The sequence below is a fragment of the Girardinichthys multiradiatus genome, chromosome 2 (genome assembly GCF_021462225.1).
Source record: "Girardinichthys multiradiatus isolate DD_20200921_A chromosome 2, DD_fGirMul_XY1, whole genome shotgun sequence".
NCBI classification, from domain to species: domain Eukaryota; kingdom Metazoa; phylum Chordata; class Actinopteri; order Cyprinodontiformes; family Goodeidae; genus Girardinichthys; species Girardinichthys multiradiatus.
In genome coordinates, this window is record NC_061795.1 from 24038724 (window position 1) to 24060406 (window position 21683).

At 40.1% G+C, this 21683-nt stretch overlaps 1 protein-coding gene across 2 annotated transcripts; it reads left to right on the plus strand.

Moving 5' to 3' along the window:
* Positions 1 to 634: 634 nt before the first annotated feature.
* Positions 635 to 21047, plus strand: hps5 (HPS5 biogenesis of lysosomal organelles complex 2 subunit 2). Of its 2 annotated transcripts, none has more exons than XM_047351791.1 (23): positions 635 to 841; positions 3670 to 3812; positions 5207 to 5317; positions 8450 to 8514; positions 8631 to 8823; positions 9074 to 9204; positions 9625 to 9843; positions 9919 to 9990; positions 10091 to 10179; positions 10428 to 10606; positions 11063 to 11221; positions 11502 to 11658; positions 12595 to 12712; positions 13089 to 13223; positions 14780 to 14848; positions 14940 to 15502; positions 15583 to 15703; positions 15880 to 16029; positions 16110 to 16229; positions 18896 to 19009; positions 19096 to 19202; positions 20029 to 20320; positions 20573 to 21047. In XM_047351791.1, the coding sequence occupies exons 2-23, from the start codon at positions 3705 to 3707 to the stop codon at positions 20631 to 20633; spliced, it is 3333 nt and encodes a 1110-aa protein (XP_047207747.1). In that variant the 5' UTR covers positions 635 to 841; positions 3670 to 3704; the 3' UTR covers positions 20634 to 21047. The 2 variants fall into 2 exon arrangements, with proteins under 2 accessions (XP_047207747.1, XP_047207755.1); XM_047351799.1 differs by having other exon boundaries at positions 3700 to 3812.
* Positions 21048 to 21683: the final 636 nt, after the last annotated feature.

The window sequence follows — 21683 nt, forward strand, 5'->3', positions numbered from 1 at the left end:
CCAAAATCATCCGTATTAAGACAATAAAAGACCTGAAATATTTCAGTTAGTGTGCAATGAATCTAAAATATATGAATGTTAAATTTTCATCATGACATTATGGAAAATAATGAACTTTATCACAATATGCTAATATTTTGAGAAGGACCTGTAAATATTTTTTGACTTGCCATTTTTAGATAAAATGTAAATAAAGATATTTTTAATTGTACTCCTTTTATATCGTTTTATCAACTTCTAAGTGATATCTGAAAAAAAAAACTTTGAACTTTCCGAGGAGTATGTTTAATTCAGGACTGAAATGTACGACGCATGTTTTGGTAGTCAGACTTTTCTCTGCAGAAAACGATTATGAACGATTAGAACGTCTTTCTAGATTTTATTTTTATGATATATGTATTGTTTTTTTTTTTTTTTCTTTGTGACATAACACAACAAACTAAAATATTTAAAGTACTGGTCACACTGTTTAAAATTTTTCTTTTAAATGAGTTGCTATTTTTTGTAACACGCTCTGAAACCACTGACCTACTATCCAGAACTGTTTAAATGAATCTTTATTTTTAATTCTAGCTAGGTCGGTTCCGTTTTTGGTTCTGAATAGTACTCTATAGGGCCCTAGTTCTGACAATCCAAAGCAGGCAGAGCGGCTGTGAGGAAGCTGCAGCGCCGCATTCAGGAAGTGTCCCATCAGCTGAGTGAGCGGATCAGCTGTCACGGGTCTCCGGGCTGACCCGGTCAGAAGTCAGTGTGGCTGACCGCTGACTTTCTCCGCAAAACTCCACACACCACGGGATGTAAATCAGAGCCGTTAACGCCGGAGTGTCGTTCCGTCCATTTGGTGAGTTCAGGAGGCAAAGCAGCTGCCAGTTAGTTCCAACGGCTGTGTTTATGCTAGTAGTGGTTGCTAACCCGTCGGTACCTCAGTTTAAAATGAAACTTCAGTGATTTGACGCTGAACAGTTGTTCGCTTTATCTTCATAGAAATAAAATGACAAAAAAAAAATAGAAAATGTTTGGGAAATAAAAAGACTAACAATGGTTTTGGTCGTTTTGATAGCACTGTTAGCAGCAGAGGAACCAGATGGGTCTCGTGATGCAAACTGCCTTGAATCAATAACTGGAGCCGCCCCTTAGTCAGATTTCTGACAGACCACTTTACTGACAGACCACCAGCTCTCTGACAGACCACTTTACTGATAGACCACCAGCTCTCTGCCAGACCACTTTACTGACTGACACCATCTCTCTGACAGACCACTTTACTGACAGACACCATCTCTCTGACAGACCACTTTACTGACAGACCACTTTACTGACAGACCACTTAACTGACAGACCACCAGCTCTCTGACAGACCACTTTACTGACAGACCACCAGCTCTCTGCCAGACCACTTTACTGACTGACACCATCTCTCTGACAGACCACTTTACTGACAGACACCATCTCTCTGACAGACCACTTTACTGACAGACACCATCTCTCTGACAGACCACTTTACTGACAGACCACTTAACTGACAGACCACCAGCTCTCTGACAGACCACTTTACTGACAGACCACCAGCTCTCTGCCAGACCACTTTACTGACTGACACCATCTCTCTGACAGACCACTTTACTGACAGACACCATCTCTCTGACAGACCACTTTACTGACAGACCACTTAACTGACAGACCACCAGCTCTCTGACAGACCACTTTACTGACTGACACCATCTCTCTGACAGACCACTTTACTGACAGACACCATCTCTCTGACAGACCACTTTACTGACAGACCACTTAACTGACAGACCACCAGCTCTCTGACAGACCACTTTACTGACAGACACCATCTCTCTGACAGACCACTTTACTGACAGACCACTTAACTGACAGACCACCAGCTCTCTGACAGACCACTTAACTGACAGACCACCAGCTCTCTGCCAGACCACTTTACTGACTGACACCATCTCTCTGACAGACCACTTTACTGACAGACACCATCTCTCTGACAGACCACTTTACTGACAGACCACTTAACTGACAGACCACCAGCTCTCTGACAGACCGCTTTACTGACAGACCACCAGCTCTCTGACAGACCACTTAACTGACAGACCACTTTACTGACTGACACCATCTCTCTGACAGACCACTTTACTGACAGACACCATCTCTCTGACAGACCACCAGCTCTATGACAGACCACTTAACTGACAGACCACTTTACTGACAGACCATCTCTCTGACAGACCACTTAACTGACAGACCACCAGCTCTATGACAGACCACTTAACTGACAGACCACTTTACTGACAGACCATCTCTCTGACAGACCACTTTACTGACAGACCACCTTCTCCCTGAGAACTGCACCTGATTTCAGCGTTGAGACTAAACGTAGACGTCATTTAGACATGGGTCATTCTTGAGTCTGTAAGCAGCCCTGATTTAGACCTTTATAATTCGTCTAGGTTAAGAACAAGCAAAACCTACCACCCTAAGTGTGGTTTAAACTTCCTCCGATAATTAAAAGTTGGTAAGCGACACAAAAGCTCGTTCAAAATGACAGAAAAAACATAAACTATAAGACAGGTTTATTTGATTCAGTGAGAATGAACTAGTTTTATCCTTTTTTTCGGTTGCAATAATACAAAATTTAGTAAAATGCGTTGTATTTTTGTTTGTTTGGGAGCTAAAACATTTGCTACAAAATGTAGTTTTTGTTTGTTTTTTCAACTAAATCAGCTAAAACATGAAAGGGAATTTTGCCTTCTGCATTGTGTTTATAGATAGTACTATTAAAAAACAAATACTTGTATAAAATTACCTAGAATAATTGTTTTCTCTAAAGTGCTTTTTGATTAAACTTTCTTAATTATATTTGTTATTTCCTGTGATACACTATAAATGTATTTTAAAGTAGGAGAGCTTATCTGGAATGACAAGCCTCAGTGACTTTAATTTGTAGAGCAGGAACATTTTACAACCTTTCATAAGGGCCTGTGTTACCATCCAGATTCTGGCTTTTTAAGCAGTTTATTTCAAGAATTTCAAGGATGTTGCAGCATTTTGGTGTAGCTTCTCACAACAAATTGCAATCATATAGCAGTAGAGTGCTAGCAAACACAAGGGTAGTGGTAGGAGTTGACTTGTCAGCATCATCTGAAGTGTTATTTCAACTGCTGTAAATCTGGAAAGCAGTTATTTAGTGTAATGTTTTGTTTTGAAACATTTTCCCCTCAACTGTCTTAACTATGGTATAGGTTACAGTTATTGTGGTTGGTCAAAGGTGTAGTTTCACTTCTGCTTCCTCATGAATTCATTCAAAATGAAAAGTCAGTCCAGGCCAAACTGCATCAAGGTGTAGCTGTTTGCTGTCAACATGTTTAGTGCTTTGTTGGTTTCAGTTTGTTTGTGGTGCGAATGGCTACAAACAATACTGAATTCTGAAGAAAACACAGCTACTAGGTTGAGGTTTCTAAACCAGATATCTGCTTCACACAAGCTGTTTTCCTTAGACCGCAGTGAAAAATAAAGTCACGGCTGGGCAATTTAGGAGGGCAGGTCCACTAGTGAAAGTCATGTGATATCCCACAGCGTCACATGTCTCCATGTCAGCGATGACACTCTGCCCTAACATGTTTTTGTTGTTGTTGTCGCTCTCTTCTCACTCAGACTTTGACTCAGTTGTTGTTGGATCTGCAGTGAGGATGCCTCTGATAACGGTTGTGCCTGAGAACCACAGTCACGTACTGGCAGAGTTCGACTGCCTCGATCCGCTCCTCTCTGCTCTACGTTTTGACTCCGGCAGGCTCAAGGTAGAATCGGCCATCAAATCACATCTAATAAATTCTTCCAGTTGAAAGACACACAGAGGCTCTATAGTTGCTTTTTTGATGTCCTTCAGTATCTTTGAGTAATAGTCATATTCAATTAATTCAGATTCAGTTCAGAAATATTTTATTAATCCCTATTTAAATTATATGTTGTTGTAGCTTAATTAAATTGGACTATTATTGAGAAGTTCATTAACTATTCACAAAGTGAAATACATTATATAGATTAATCTCACACAGATGGATGTTTAAATTCCATTATTTCTGTTAATTTTGATCATTTTCCACTTGCAGCTAATGAAAAGATTAGAATATGACATCAGACCAATTAAAAAAGTATTTTTTTTAAACCTAAATGTGGGGTTAATGAAAAGTATGTTTAAACCTGCTTAAAAGTTATTTTCAAAAGGTGTTTCAAATCTGACAAATGAGCCTCATCGGAAAGTTTATTCTAATTTATTGAATATAACTCCATTGTTTTTTTTTTATCTACACCTACAGTGGAATAAATGTTTGGGCACCAATGTGAGATATGGCTGCACAATATTAGGAAAAGGTGCAATAATATAATAAATAAATTGTAGGAGCCATAAATTAAACTGTCGGATGTTCCTTCTTTCAGGTTTAGAAATTTTATAGTTCTCTTATTGTTTGTTTATCAATATGTAGATCAACTAAATATGAGCGGAGATTTTTGTAATTGGGCATATTAACCTACCTGCTGGATTGTCAAGGAAGGAGAGTGGGCTGCTGTATAATTTATTCTTTTTTTGTTGTTGTTCATAGCCGCCTATCAAGATCGCTACGATTGAAGAAATAAATTCTAAATTTTTCATTATTTTTTTATGAATGGCATTTTTCTTTCTCAGACGATCTTTTTTACCCAGCGCGTCGCACAAAGAACGGCCCGACCTCAGCCTCTCTGCGGCTTTTTGCTTGTGTCCTGAAGTCGCTGCTATATAAACAAGTAATTAAAAAGCGTTGAAGTCTTTTTAGTATTGGGTTTATGGCACATAGATCCCAGATAAGGAAACGTTTATCCAGCTACTGAAAAAAAATTAAATATTTCCATTTCAGCAGCAAGGTTTTATTAAAAATGCTGTTTCTGGCCGCTGCTGCTGTTCACCTTCGAGCAAAGTTTATTAGAGTTTCTTAATGGTTTGAACATCTGCTTACCTTTTTAAAAACTAATTATGCTACATTAAACACCTGCAGTTACCATATATATTACAGGCATAAAAAGCCTGAATTCACAGCTTATTGCAGTTCTTAGCGTCATGCATATTGCGTACAGTGATATTGTGATGGCAATACATTTGCGATATATTTTGTGGGAATGTTTTCTGTCTCTCTTTAATGTGACCGTGTTGTTTCAGTGTACCTGCCTGGCAGTGTCGAGGAAGTGGCTTGTATTGGGAACCTCAGCAGGAGGGCTGCACCTGATTCAAAAGGAGGGCTGGAAACAGAGACTTATTCTGACTCACAAGGTAGATGTTTCGTCGTTTTTTGAACCGTTTCATCTGCTGATAGCGGATAAAACCGCGAATTGTCCTCTAGTTTAACATAAAATGTGTCTGCATTGTATTTTATGTAATAGACCAACGCAAAGTAAGGAATAATCCTGATGTGGCGAGAGAAAGGAGAGCTGTTTTTTAGATAAATATCAGTACAATCTAACCTTTTTGTATTGATCCCCCTTCACTCTGATACCCCAAAGTGAAACTCGGCGCAAACAGTTTTTTTCTGTCTACATGTGTGTAATTTAACCACATTAAAAACCCAGCTGGTCTGTGAAAGCCTTAAGAGTTTCTTAGAGAACATTAGTGAACTACCAGCATCATAAAGACCAAGGAACACGGCTGTTGGATTAAGTGGTGAAGTTAAAAGCAGGGTTAGGTTATAACAGAGCATTTTCCAGTCCATCATCTGAAATTTCATAGAATATGGAGCAACGGCAAAGTAGGCCTGAACAATGTGTCAGAAATGTATTATTATATACACTGTATGCAATATGCATAATAATTAAGTACCATGCATTCAAGCTTTCTATTATATAAGTATATTGGATCACACCCGTTTTTTAAGGCGGCATAAATATGTTTTATAGGGTAGATAGGTTGTAAAGCCATTAAGTAACTACAAGTAACTTGTTTCTATGCCAAAACAACAGATGTCCACAAGAAACAACTTTTTGAATTAAAGCTTGTTGCTGAGGTGAAAAAAAGTAGTTTTTTTCCAGTTGCTGGATACACTATGTGTTGTCTAGGGTTTATGTTTGCTATCAGCCCTATGCAGAAAGATATTAACACAGTTTTATTATTTAAGTTTAAGTTTATTTATCCTAAGTCATTTTGTTATCATGACCTCCACCAACATTATCGGATGTTGCATCTTTTCCTGATATCGTGCAACCCCACCTCAAACCTCCCAAAGTCCAGTTTACCAAAGGTCGTGTCAGGTTTAGATCTGGTCAGATGGAACCATTTATAAATCTTTTGTCTTAAAGGCTAAATACTAGGAGAGGGGTGAAACTTACACTGCACCTTGAATACACCATTACCACTATGGAACCACTATGTTTGGAGCTGCATCATGTTTTCATTTGGCGGAGATAGGGAAGCTAATTCAAGTCGATGAGCAGATGGATGAAGCTGAATACAAGCCAGTCCTGGAAGAAAACCTGTTGGAGGCTATATAAGACATGAGCCTGGGGTGATAGCTCACCTTTTCACCGGACAATAACTCTTAACTATATAACCAGACCTAAAATAGACGTGCTTTTAATTAAAGCATGTCCATGCAGTTGAAAACCCAAATACAGGTCCTTCTCAAAATATTAGCATATTGTGATAAAGTTCATTATTTTCCATAATGTAATGATGAAAATTTAACATTCATATATTTTAGATTCATTGCACACTAACTGAAATATTTCAGGTCTTTTATTGTCTTAATACGGATGATTTTGGCATACAGCTCATGAAAACCCAAAATTCCTATCTCACAGAATTAGCATATTTCATCCGACCAATAAAAGAAAAGTGTTTTTAATACAAAAAACGTCAACCTTCAAATAATCATGTACAGTTATGCACTCAATACTTGGTCGGGAATCCTTTGGCAGAAATGACTGCTTCAATGCGGCGTGGCATGGAGGCAATCAGCCTGTGGCACTGCTGAGGTCTTATGGAGGCCCAGGATGCTTCGATAGTGGCCTTTAGCTCATCCAGAGTGTTGGGTCTTGAGTCTCTCAACGTTCTCTTCACAATATCCCACAGATTCTCTATGGGGTTCAGGTCAGGAGAGTTGGCAGGCCAATTGAGCACAGTGATACCATGGTCAGTAAACCATTTACCAGTGGTTTTGGCACTGTGAGCAGGTGCCAGGTCGTGCTGAAAAATGAAATCTTCATCTCCATAAAGCTTTTCAGCAGATGGAAGCATGAAGTGCTCCAAAATCTCCTGATAGCTAGCTGCATTGACCCTGCCCTTGATAAAACACAGTGGACCAACACCAGCAGCTGACACGGCACCCCAGACCATCACTGACTGTGGGTACTTGACACTGGACTTCTGGCATTTTGGCATTTCCTTCTCCCCAGTCTTCCTCCAGACTCTGGCACCTTGATTTCCGAATGACATGCAGAATTTGCTTTCATCCGAAAAAAGTACTTTGGACCACTGAGCAACAGTCCAGTGCTGCTTCTCTGTAGCCCAGGTCAGGCGCTTCTGCCGCTGTTTCTGGTTCAAAAGTGGCTTGACCTGGGGAATGCAGGCACCTGTAGCCCATTTCCTGCACACGCCTGTGCACGGTGGCTCTGGATGTTTCTACTCCAGACTCAGTCCACTGCTTCCGCAGGTCCTCCAAGGTCTGGAATCGGCCCTTCTCCACAATCTTCCTCAGGGTCCGGTCACCTCTACTCATTGTGCAGCGTTTTCTGCCACACTTTTTCCTTCCCACAGACTTCCCACTGAGGTGCCTTGATACAGCACTCTGGGAACAGCCTATTCGTTCAGAAATATCTTTCTGTGTCTTACCCTCTTGCTTGAGGGTGTCAATAGTGGCCTTCTGGACAGCAGTCAGGTCGGACAGTCTTACCCATGATTGGGGTTTTGAGTGATGAACCAGGCTGGGAGTTTTAAAGGCCTCAGGAATCTTTTGCAGGTGTTTAGAGTTAACTCGTTGATTCAGATGATTAGGTTCATAGCTCGTTTAGAGACCCTTTTAATGATATGCTAATTTTGTGAGATAGGAATTTTGGGTTTTCATGAGCTGTATGCCAAAATCATCCGTATTAAGACAATAAAAGACCTGAAATATTTCAGTTAGTGTGCAATGAATCTAAAATATATGAATGTTAAATTTTCATCATTACATTATGGAAAATAATGAACTTTATCACAATATGCTAATATTTTGAGAAGGACCTGTATATACAAATATACATGACACTAAAAATTATTAAAAAAAAACATTATTCTCCTCATACTTCACAATTATGCACGTCTTTGTGTTGGTCTGTCAAATAAAGTCCTAATAAAACACATTAAAGTAAATGGTAAAAGGTCAAGTTAGAGATGTTTCTATGTTTCACCTGGTTTGACCTCTGTCTTTCTCAGGAGGGATCTATCACTCAAGTGGCGTGCTGCCCTCATGACGAAGATTTTATTGCAGTTGCAACAAGGTCAGGGTATTTTCCTTGAACTAATGAGATGTTTGTCATTGAGTAAAATGTGTCTGATTGCAATCTTCATTCTTTCTTTCCTTGTGTTCTCTGCATTCTTCGTGACTGCCGTCCAGTCAAGGTCTGGTGGTGGTGTGGGAGCTGCAGCTGGAGCGGCGTGGTCGTCCAGAGCGCGTCAGTGTATCCTCTGAGCACAGAGGACACAACATCACCTCCCTCTGCTGGGATACAAGCACACTTAAGGTTTTTGTTGGAGACTCAGTAGGCAAAGTGTCTTATCTGCGGGCAGGTTCATCTAAACTAGGCAAGGTAATGACAAAAGCTGATGTTTTACACCTCCAAAAGAAGCAAAATGTAAAGATGTTATTCCTTACTATTATATATCTGTGTTGTAGCTGCATTTATTAATCTTTCTGTGCGTGTTTAATTATTTGTGATGGTTTTCTTGAGCCCAGCAAACTGAACCAGTGTTGCTCCTACCTTCTATGATTCACCCATTCATGTTGATTCATCAAATATATGACTAATCCAGCTGTTTAATATTCTTCCTTGTCTCTAGGGATCAGCATTTGTTATCTTTCCCGTTCAGACTGTTACCACTGTGGACTCAAAAGTGGTTCAGCTTGGATATCAAGATGGGCGCCTCCTAGTGTCTTCTCTTAGTCGTTGCTACCTTTGTGACACAGAGAAGTAAGTATCTTTAAGCATCTATTTTTCTTGGGGAGGTTTGGAAGCTTTATATGAATACAAAAACTCAAATTTCTCAAAGATATGAACACAATATCCACAATAGCTGAAAATGAGAAGAAATAGAAATTACCAGTTTTAAACTGTGCATTTTTCACATTGCAGAGCATCGTAGCACTACATGAAAATTGGATTTTCTTGGTTTTAGTAAGAAATTAGAATTTGTTGTTTTGATATTTGCCTTTTTTTTTAATGACCGCAACAATTTTTACCCTTATGTAAAGAATTAAATATTAAGTCTTTGTTTGATTTGTCCTCAGGAATAACAAGCATTAAAAGCAGCATTTGTTTATTTCCTTTTCTTCCCCAGCATGAAGTAGTTTAGCAACCTCAGAGGTTTTTGTTGTATTTTTTGGCCTGCAGGGAGAAATTCTGGCGTGTGGGAAATAAGGAACGTGATGGGGAATACGGAGCATGTTTCTTCCCCCAGAGCAGGGGGTTATTAGTGGGACAGCCCCCACTGCTGTACTGCGCCCGGCCGGGATCTCGAATATGGGAGGCCAATTTCAACGGCGAGGTTCTGAGTACTCACCAGTTCAAACAACTTCTCACCTGCCCACCACTGCCTTTAATCACTTTCAGGTACATTTTGTTCTCACTTATTGTGTTCCAAGAAAGACCAGACTTATAATGTACCTTCTGTACCTCTTTTTGCAGAAATGAACCAAATTACAATCCAACACAGAGGGGTCCGCAGTCCCTTGGCTTCCCTAAACTGCTTTATTTTGGGTAAGATCCAAAAGCTTTTTAGAATGTAGGTTGTTTTCTGAGTTGTACTTCACAGAAACCTGTCCGTGGATTAACTTTGTACTTCATGTATTTTTTTCAGAGACCAAAACCTGCTTACTTGGACTGATTCAGCCATTTATATCTTCACACCTCAGAATGGACAAGTCCTGCTGTGGACTGAAATTAAAGGTTTGTGTTCCACCCTAAATCCCTGAGGCCCTCAGGGAGAAACTCAGCTGCCAAACGATTATTTTACCACAAACTTTGTATGCTGTGATGTAATTACACGTGTGTCATTTTGACATAAATTTTATCCAACAATAAATTCATAATAATCCTAAGAATCCCATTGCATGAACCAAAGAGACAAGAACGTCATGCAAAACGTTTGTTTCTGCGTCGCTTACTCTAAAACGAATGTGTTTGATTTGAACTAGACTTGGCTGATGTTGCAGTCCACCGCGGCGAGCTGTTCTGCCTCCACAGCAGTGGCCGTCTGTCCCACCTCTCTTTGCTGTCTGCCGAGCGCTGTGTTGAACGTCTGCTGCGTCGAGAGTCTTGGACCCTGGCCGCTGCTGTCTGCTGTATGTTCCAGCACACAATCATGACGAGCAGGGTAAGACGTTTGGTGAATGACTTCAACACTGGATGGAGTATAAGATTACTTTACAGGTTTTCCTGGTCTTAGATATTTATATTCTTACAATCCTTTGCAACCACATAAAAAGCTTAACTTAGAACTGTGGAGCTAAAAAGCAACAAATGTGAATTAATTCTGTTAGGTTTATTTTTTCAAATCACAACCAAATGTAGCCTAAAGCCACTTGCGTGAAAACTTAAAAATTCAAATCAGATTGCATCATTTCAGTCACAACAATCATATTTGTGATCAATTCAATAACAAGTTTAGTTTGATCCAAATAAAATCTGAGGAACCAAACAGACTGCATTAAGTGCAATCCACCAAAGATAGCACAAAACAAGAGCCAACAGCCTGTTATTTTGGAAATAGGTTTTATTTAGCAGGTGTCATTCGAGGTGTGATTTAAAAAATCCTTCTTATTCGATTCAGGCCAGGAAGTCCATACCCATCGATCGCCTGGAACATATGAAGTCTCAGCTCAGTTCCAGCACGCAGACGGACCTGATTACCCAGCTGGAGGCAGTGATCCTGAAGCTGGAACCGATGGACTCTGCGTCCAGCAGCCGCAGAAGCAGCATTTCTTCACATGTAAGGATATGTTGTCGCTGAAAGATTTTCAGATTAGAGACCTGTGTATGACAGAAACACTTCCTTATAATCTTTCTAATCATTTTTCATGGATTATTTGCAGTGAAGGCTCTTTAGCTAACGAGTAAAGTCTTTCTTTCTGAACCATCCCACATCAGACACTAAAAGTATACGTCAAAGTTTTATTACATTACCTTTTGCAACTAGAAATTAACTCGTGTGTCATTCTGTGCAGAATTGCAGTAAAAATGAATGTGAAATATGATCCATGGTTATCTAGGAGAGTTTCAACGTCCTGGACTGTGGCATCTACCGCGTAATCAGCCGCAGAGGAAGCCAGTCGGACGAGGAGACAAGCTCCCTGATGAATCAGTCTGTGTCAGAGGAGGAGCGGCTCAAAGACTTCAGCTTTGCTCCGGAGGATCAAGTGGATCACGGTAAGAAACAGGCTTCGACCTCTTACATTCACTTTCAATCAGTGTTGTAAGAAATTGTCATTTTACAAGATGTAAAACTGAATTTTGAGCTCATTTGCTTAAGACTGTTCTAATCTTGCTTGGAGTTTAATGCTTTAGGATAAAATCTGATTATTGTTGGACATTTTTATCTTCACGTTTTACTTATTGGCTATGATTCTGCAGTGATTTAAATCACAAGGCAATTTCTAGAGAGATGTTTCTGGATGGGGAGGGATTAACAGTACCCTTCTACAATTAAAGTAACTTCAGGGAGCTTTAAACATGTCTGAGTTAAAACAACAGTTTCTTCTATTTATAAATACTAAAAATGTGCCCCCGTTACATTTCTTTTTTTATTCGTTACTTTTCTCTTTTTATGTCGTGTCTGTATATAAAATACGTGATTTGTGTGAATGCGTGAAGCAGGAGGAAACCTCTTTTCTGCCTCTGATTATAGTGTTGAATAAGAGTGAAGTTATTTTCAATTTAACGCCTACACCTGTCACACAAAATCCAAACCAAAAGCTAAAACAATCACAAATTGGGGTTTTGCTGCAAATTGTAACAGTAGGAAGTGACTGATAATAACTCGACTCTTACTCTCTTTGTGTTGATATGGACTTGCTTTGCTGCTGCGTCTCCTGGAGTCGTAGTAAACAAAGTTGAATAATCAAAAAAACTGCCTCATTTCTGCTAAATTGTTTACGTTAAATGTCTCATCTCTTCCACCGCATCTCACATTTGTCGCCATTCTGGTTCTGCTTTTTTTTGGTTTCATGCAGTATTTGATTTACAGTCTGTCCACAATCTACAATCTCCCTCTGCTTGCATAGTGTCCACTGCCTCTCATCATTCCCCTTCAGCACTCCATCCATCTGTGTTTTTCCTCCCACTCCTGCCCCCATCTTTACTCAGATCCACAGGGCGGTGAGCGCATGGAGGCCGATCGACCAGACCAAGGGCTGCAGTTCCACCTCCCACTCTCATTCCGCCCCAAACCCCCCCGCATAGCCTTGCAGGCCGTCAAAGACAGGTGAATGAAAACCAAAACAAAGAGTCGGCGAACCAGATGCCATGTGCCGTAATGGTTGTTATAAATTATTGTTTTCTGGTTTATAATAATTCTATAATTTTTTTTTTACTATAATAAGAAATGAAACTTAAGTGCAGCTGTGCTTGAAGGGGCCTACTTCCTCATTCTACTGAGAACAAGACTCTGTTTTTTTTTTTTATTTGCCTCCACTGATTTGCTCCATTTGTCACATTTCAATCTGGGCATCCCTCATTGATTCTTCACGTGAAACAGCTGGATCACTGTTCTGCTTCCTTTGTCTCTGTCTATATTTTTTTATTATTTAACAATGTAAGTTTCTTAAATTTTTTTTTTATTCCCGTTTTGTTTTTATTAGTGTTTCAAGTTTTGTCAAGAAGACGACAGAGAAGATCAACACCCTCCAGATGAACTCTGAGCTCCGACATCGGCCTGAATTTAAAGAGGGCGCGCAGCCCGACGCAGCGTCATACTCAGAGGAAATGGAAAATCAGTAAGTACAGATCTTTTAAAAGTCGCCTCATTAAGGAGAATGCCATATACTACAGTGTCTTTCGAATATATATGCATACCTCTTTTTAATGTTCAATTACAGCTGTGGATGTGTCTTTAACAGCTTTGCAGATCTAGCCTGAAATGTTCTCTCCATTGGTAAAATAATTCAAGCTTTCTCAGATTGTATGGAGAGCTTTTGTAAACATTGATTTTCAATTTGTGCCACAGCCTGCAACTAGATTTATGTCTAGACATTGACTAGGTCACTGTCCTCCTGGAAGCCTGAACCTTTGCCCCAGTCCTCCAGCCTTTACAGTCTCTTACAGGATATGTTGTAGGATTGTTCTGTATTTGGCTCAATCTGTCTTCCCATCAACTCTGACCAGCTTCCTCATGCCTGCTAAAGAAAGGCACCACCATAGCAGCGGTGTATTCAGGGTGATATGCAGTGTTGCATGTAGACCATGTTCAGTGGTCTCACCAGAGCACCTTCTTCCATGTGTTTGCTGTGGCTTGAGGCAAGGTGCAAATTGAACTTCTTTAGGGTTTCTTTTAACATTGCTTTCTTCGTGCCGCTTTTTTATAAAAGCCAGATTTGTGGAGTCAAGGTAGCTGTAACCCCCCCCCCCCCATGACTCCCTGACTTGTTTGTTGTGCTCCTTGGTCTTCATGATGCTGTTTTTTTTTTCTAATGTTCTCTAATAAGCCTCTGAGGCCAGAAACAGAACAGTTGTACAGTGTTTATATGTGGATAAAGCCTAATTACTTGTTCGATTGATTGTGAAAGCAACAGTTCTAACTGGATGTTATTTAGGTGTCTTGGAGGAAAGGGGACTGAATAAATATGCATTTCCCACCTTTCACATTTTTTTTTATTCTTAAAATTATTTCTAACTTTCCTTCTACATCAGAATCATGCATTACCTTGTGTTGGTCTATCATTTAAAATACCAATAAAATGCACTGCAGTTTTTGCTTGTAATGTGAAACTGTGAAAAAATTCACTGTCAAATGACTACTTTTGTAAGACATACTATATCCAAATAAGTGCTCTAATTACAGTTTTCGTAAAGAGAAGTGAATCTACTCTGACCTCTTTTGTTCTGCTTCACCTTTTTGTGAAAGCACTTTTTCTCAAACCAGGCCAATATGGTATAGGGTGAGGAAAAGGGCAGCTAACATCTCTGCAGATCTCACACATCCTGAACACAAACAGTTTAGACTTCAGCCTGCCGCCACAGAGACTAATTCTTCCTCCAGGCTTTCTCTCTGATGAACACCGTGATCACTTTACAGCCAGAGTAGTCAGCTACTCTGCTTTGAAACAAAATAAGCGTATTTGGACTACCATAACCTACCTTTTATTTGAACAAAAAGAATAAAATGGGGAATGTACATTCAGATATATGTCCATATTGTTTCTTTAGCTTTTATTTCCTCTACAGGTTATAGATTAATGCTTAATGTCTGTAAACTGTAAGTGCATAAAACCGAAGGCAATTCCTTGCTTGTAGTCTTGGCCAATACATCTGATTCCGATATTTGTCTTTACAGAGTTTATAACGACATATCAAATGCGGAGGCTGACATGGACGAACTTCGTTCAGCAACAGAGCAGGCTGTGTAAGTACTAACAGCTTTTAGTGTTTTTGTTTTTATTCCCACCAATGGGACCTCTTCTTTCACTTATTATGTTATGTTTTTCACCCATCAGTTTACATATACAAGATCCTTTGGTGGTCCTGGATCCAGTCTGTCTTAGAGAAGCTCTGATGGAGTGGCTGCCAGTGTTGGAGCAAATACTGGGCCCTGCTGATCCCCTGTCAGCTTCTGTAACCAGTTCAAACCTGGATGGGTCAGAAGAAGAGAAATGGGAGAGGGATTATCTAAGCCCTTGCACAGAGCAACAAAGACATTCAACAGAAAGTGTTACAGTGGAGGCAAAAGAGGCAGAGCTTGGCGAAAAAGAAGTCCTCTGTGAGAAACAACACACGTTAGACACAACTGAAAATGTCACTTCACTAGAGATTCATCCTGAGCCCATCCGAGTGGCATCTCCTACACCTTTACCATCAGATCTGGAAGCTAATCTGACAGAGCTTGCCACTCTGTATACAGAGCTGAGCTGCTTCAGGAACCAGCAGGAGGTGCTGGGATGCTCAACCTTCCTGCGTCGCTACTTCTTCCTGTTGGACCAGGAGCGAGTGAGAAGAATGTGCCTGCTTTGTTATCAGCAGCAGCCCGAGATGATGCGCTCGTTCTCTGAGGCCATGCTAGGTCAGAAACTTGTCTCTTTTTAAACGAACTATACACCACAAAACAAAAAAAACACTGCAACTTGTTTTTGTTCCGTGTAGCGCTCACTCAGTCCTGCAAGGTGGTGGAAATTATTCAGAAAGGTGATTTGCTGAAATCTCTGCGAAGCCTCAGAGAGCTGCAGCCTTGGGGAGCGCCTCATCTCCTTGCTCACTTCCACAGGTACCAACATTTGTTACCAAAGTATCGACGTGTCTGATATATTTATTATGACTTCTAATGTTAAGTTTAAAAAAAAAGGGGGATCAGATATTAAGGTTGGAAAACGGTTTAGTAAGAGTTTGAGCCCTTCATTTCAGCAATACTGACAGCATCTTAAATCCATGTTAATATTACAGGCTATATGAGAAGCATGGTGAGGCAGCTGTGCGCTCGTTTTCCCAGTTCTATCCCATGATAACTCCTGCTGACGTGGCGACGGTGGCTCAGCGAAGCCACTTCCTGGCATATCTGGATAACCTTGTACAGTCGAGAGCTGAGGAGCACAGGTGCGTCTTCATACTCATGTTTTTGGCAAATTAATATATATACCTTATTGGGAGGATTTATAGCCAATTGTTTCTGTTAGGTTGTCATTTTTGCACTCGCTTCTTGACCCTGAATCACTGAGACAGGATTGGCTGGAGCTGGCACTTACTCACGATGCCCCTCAACGCACTGATACCCTGACCTCTGATGGAAGACCCAGGTATTATACTCTGTGTCAAATCATTGAAAAAAATGTTGTCCAAAATTAGCAGATTTTCAGCTTGATCGGCCCTGACGGGTGACTGCAAAACTCTTCAGTGTGGACTCTGTAACTAAGCGAAGAACATCTAACGTTAGCCATTTTCAGTTTCAGTCACGTGTTTCAGATAAAGAATTAGAAAGCAAAGGAGTGTAAGAAGATGTTGGGGTTTGATTTATGGCTCATAAATAAAATTGTTCCGACTCATGGAAACATTTGAGGGATTTTTTTTAAAAACTGGATTTTCACAATGAGACAAAAACTTTCAACCTCTCTTTTGAAACATTGATTTAGAAATATTGGCAGACCTTCTCTTGGTTTTGAGGCAAGGATCTTCATTCTCTGGATAATACACACAGACACTGATGTTTTTAGTAATGTTGGCGGCACTAAACGCTGACCCTGAAGACACTTTAAAATCAGTAATATTGTTTTGTTTGTTTTAAAGTAAAACCCTAGTTTCCCCACACAACTGACAACTAATTGATCACTGGAGAAGTATTTTTTAATTTACTGAGCGTTTTTCTTGAAATGTAACTAAGCATGATTTAAAGCATAACCCCGCCCCCAGACAAATTTTGAAAACATTATCCAAAGTGGGCGGTGCCAAGAGACACTGAGGGGCACGACCAAGTTAAAGGCCAAATATTACAGAATTAAACAGGTTTACATCTGCACAGTGACATAAAGATAAAACCTTTAAGACCCAATTTATACAGTTTATCTGCAAAAACATAAATAAAAAGTTGATTCGGGGGTTTAGTTACTCTTTAAACAGAAATTAGATTCGATTCAAATCTGTATCAGCTGGTACTCGCTTCAAAAGGAAAGATGGGAACTAGACCACAAAATTCCAGACAGTGAATCTCAAAACCAATGTACAGGTCCTTCTCAAAATATTAGCATATTGTGATAAAGTTCATTATTTTCCATAATGTCATGGTGAAAATTTAACATTCATATATTTTAGATTCATTGCACACTAACTGAAATATTTCAGGTCTTTTATTGTCTTAATACGGATGATTTTGGCATACAGCTCATGAAAACCCAAAATTCCTATCTCACAAAATTAGCATATTTCATCCGACCAATAAAAGAAAAGTGTTTTTAATACAAAAAACGTCAACCTTCAAATAATCATGTACAGTTATGCACTCAATACTTGGTCGGGAATCCTTTGGCAGAAATGACTGCTTCAATGCGGCGTGGCATGGAGGTAATCAGCCTGTGGCACTGCTGAGGTCTTATGGAGGTCCAGGATGCTTCGATAGCGGCCTTTAGCTCATCCAGAGTGTTGGGTCTTGAGTCTCTCAACGTTCTCTTCACAATATCCCACAGATTCTCTATGGGGTTCAGGTCAGGAGAGTTGGCAGGCCAATTGAGCACAGTGATACCATGGTCAGTAAACCATTTACCAGTGGTTTTGGCACTGTGAGCAGGTGCCAGGTCGTGCTGAAAAAGGAAATCTTCATTCCATAAAGCTTTTCAGCAGATGGAAGCATGAAGTGCTCCAAAATCTCCTGATAGCTAGCTGCATTGACCCTGCCCTTGATAAAACACAGTGGACCAACACCAGCAGCTGACACGGCACCCCAGACCATCACTGACTGTGGGTACTTGACACTGGACTTCTGGCATTTTGGCATTTCCTTCTCCCCAGTCTTCCTCCAGACTCTGGCACCTTGATTTCCGAATGACATGCAGAATTTGCTTTCATCCGAAAAAAGTACTTTGGACCACTGAGCAACAGTCCAGTGCTGCTTCTCTGTAGCCCAGGTCAGGTGCTTCTGCCGCTGTTTCTGGTTCAAAAGTGGCTTGACCTGGGGAATGCGGCACCTGTAGCCCATTTCCTGCACACGCCTGTGCACGGTGGCTCTGGATGTTTCTACTCCAGACTCAGTCCACTGCTTCCGCAGGTCCCCCAAGGTCTGGAATCGGCCCTTCTCCACAATCTTCCTCAGGGTCCGGTCACCTCTTCTCGTTGTGCAGCGTTTTCTGACACACTTTTTCCTTCCCACAGACTTCCCACTGAGGTGCCTTGATACAGCACTCTGGGAACAGCCTATTCGTTCAGAAATGTCTTTCTGTGTCTTACCCTCTTGCTTGAGGGTGTCAATAGTTGCCTTCTGGACAGCAGTCAGGTCGGCAGTCTTACCCATGATTGGGGTTTTGAGTGATGAACCAGGCTGGGAGTTTTAAAGGCCTCAGGAATCTTTTGCAGGTGTTTAGAGTTAACTCGTTGATTCAGATGATTAGGTTCATAGCTCGTTTAGAGACCCTTTTAATGATATGCTAATTTTGTGAGATAGGAATTTTGGGTTTTCATGAGCTGTATGCCAAAATCATCCGTATTAAGACAATAAAATACCTGACATATTTCAGTTAGTGTGCAATGAATCTAAAATATATGAATGTTAAATTTTCATCATGACATTATGGAAAATAATGAACTTTATCACAATATGCTAATATTTTGAGAAGGACCTGTATGTATATGTGAACACAATACAAGGTGAACAGATTTTAAAAACTGTATTATAGTTAAACCAGAAACTGGTTAGATGCTAAAAGGAAGGTTGAATTCAAGAATAGAAAAGCGTAAGTGTAAATGTTTCCTGCTGCAGGTGGCATTCACACTGCTTCACTTGGGGCTACGGACGTCTTTTGTCCTTGCTGATTCGTCTTCCTGCAGACATTTCATCTAAAGAGAAGATGAATGAGATATGCCGCAGTCATGGGTAAGTCTGATTTTCACCAAAGGAAAACTGTTTAGCGTTCCTGATTTTGGCCGTATGCTGCCTGTGAAATGTGCATGTCTGTTCAGGTACTGGATGGGCTACCTGTATCTCTGCAAAGAGCTGCAGTGTCGCTCTGAAGCATTTTCCACCATCTGTCAGCTGGATGACATCAGCCTCCTGGAGGATCCTGATGGTAAATCTGTTCACAAGAATTATAAAGATAACCCAATTAAATAAATCTCTTTGGTTTCGTTGAAAAATGGGCCTTTAATTTGCTGAGTATTCTGTGTTGGGTCGTTGTCACCTGATAATCCAAACATCTAAGTCCATCATTAAAAACCAACACTAAAGAGAGAAGGGGGCCTCAGGTTTTATCTGTCTTAACACCTGCCGTGCAGCCTTAACTTATCTACCCAGGTGGTTTTACAACCATTCACTCCTTGAAGCTTCACTAAAACAACTTGCATGTGGCATCGCGAGATGAAATATTTAAATCATCAAGTGACAACGTCTCAAATATTGAACTCAATGAAGGGGAAGAGCAAGTGAATCATGTGACCTTAACTTCTTTATTTGTGACCCCTAACCACCCTATTTGTGACCCTTACGTCACTTAGGGAGGTTGAATGGCGTAGAGTGTTGTGCATTTTTGTTGGGCCATATTGATCAGGCCGTGTTGTTTTATGTGTCGATTCCATAAAATAAAAATATATTACATTAAATAAATATGAATTTCTACTTATACACAGCACTTGTGTAAACAACAGCGTTAAGTAGACAAAAGTTGTATATCAAGCAGAAAAATCCCATAGTACTTACTATATATTTACTTAATAACTCATTATGCCACTTGTCACAGCAAAGTCTATTAAAAAATCCACTGTACATGTATGTCATGCAAATCTGAAATGTTCATGTTTAATTCCCTGTGATTTTTACAGCAACATTACTAGACCAAGGCATAGACTACATGTATGTTTTCGTGTAGCAACGACCCAAGATCATTTAACATGTTTCAGGTGTTGAGCCTCAGAACCTGGATGAGTGGAAGCTCCTGATCCAGCTCTCTCAGCAGTACTGCAGTGTGGCAGACTCACAGCTGGCCACAGATGTGAATGGGAGCAGGTGGTCCAATGGCTCCACAGACTGCGACGGAAGGATCAGCCCGGAGAGCCTTATCCTCATGTTGGCGCGGATGGTCGGGCCGGACCGAGCCCTGGCGGTTTTAGATGAATGTGGGGTGCAGGTGGTCCTGTCAGCCCGATCCAAACTGGTGTGTGACCTGCTGAGAGTCGCAGAGAGGAGGCAGAGGTGTGTCAGGCTGTTGACTCTTACGACTTTGATCCACCAGTTTTTACTAGTTGGGCTGATGCTGATGAGCAGATTTGAAATGTTAAATTCTCACCACTGATTTTGAGATATGGCATGCAGGTTTTTTGTTTTCATATATTCCTCTAGATTTAAAGTTAAAACATGTTAGAGGTGTCTACAATAACAGGTGAAATTGTTTTTGTAGAGGAACCTTCAGAGTCAAAGATGTTTTCTCTTGTTTTTGTTTTTCAGGGCGATGATTCAGACCATGCTTGAGCGCTGTGATCGGTTCCTCTGGTCTCAGCACGCCTAGATCCTGACTGGTGCATCAATTAACTTAACACCTCCTGTAAAATGTCACTCTAACTGCTGTTCAAGCTTGAATGTTATTTATACACTGTGATTTCTGTCAGAGCAAAAAGAAGGTACTTATGCTTTAGTTGGAAGTGTGGTCTTTTTATCTCCTTCATATCATTGACTTGCAGGTTTTGTCAGTATTCTTGCATACGTTTGCATTACTGTTTCATTGTATACTATTTCAGACTGATGCTGCATGCTTCCACAAGCAGTAAAATATCTCATCTTTGATTTACCTGTTATTAAAGGCCAAAGAAATCGTGTCTTCCTGCTTTATGCAAAATATATACTTGAAGTAATTGAAGAATCATGTTAAAAGCAGGTTTTATCCGATTAATAAATAATTAATAAATGTCTGTGTGAAAACTGTTATCTTGTTTTGTTTTGTTTTTTTAATTGAAGGCTTTGAGTGAGAGGTTTTTGCTTGTTTGCTAATTTGTGTCATGGCTGTACAAAACAAGGTTCAAGATAAACCCTAATGTAAAAGTATGAGTAAAGTTACATAAACAGCAGCTAATCTGCGTTTTTAATGGGTTTATGTTTTAGGAGAATCCACAAAGCTAGAAACCAATATTTAAACCATTTCTTATACTCCAGGGGAAATAATTATTTGATCCAATGTTCAAGTTTATTTAGAGGGCACATTTAAAAGCAACTGCAACACTGACCAAGTTGTACATGAAGTAGAAAAACAATTATTGTCAAAAGATGAGCTGCAATATTCTGAGCCTTATGTGTTGAGGCTTGGCTAACCTCAACACATAAAGAGTTACAATGATTCAGCTTGGATTTGCTAAAAGCATAGATCACCCATTTGAATTATTTAAAACAGAAAAATTATTTCACTTAAGATTAAAGGCTCCCAGACCAGATCTGTTTTTCAAAGTTAAATTTGAATCAGATTTAACTCCCAAATCTTTAACCTGAGATTACCGCTGGGTCCAAAAGTAATGACTTCAGTTTTGCACTGATTGAAGTTGAGGAAATTTGAAGCCATCAAAGCCTT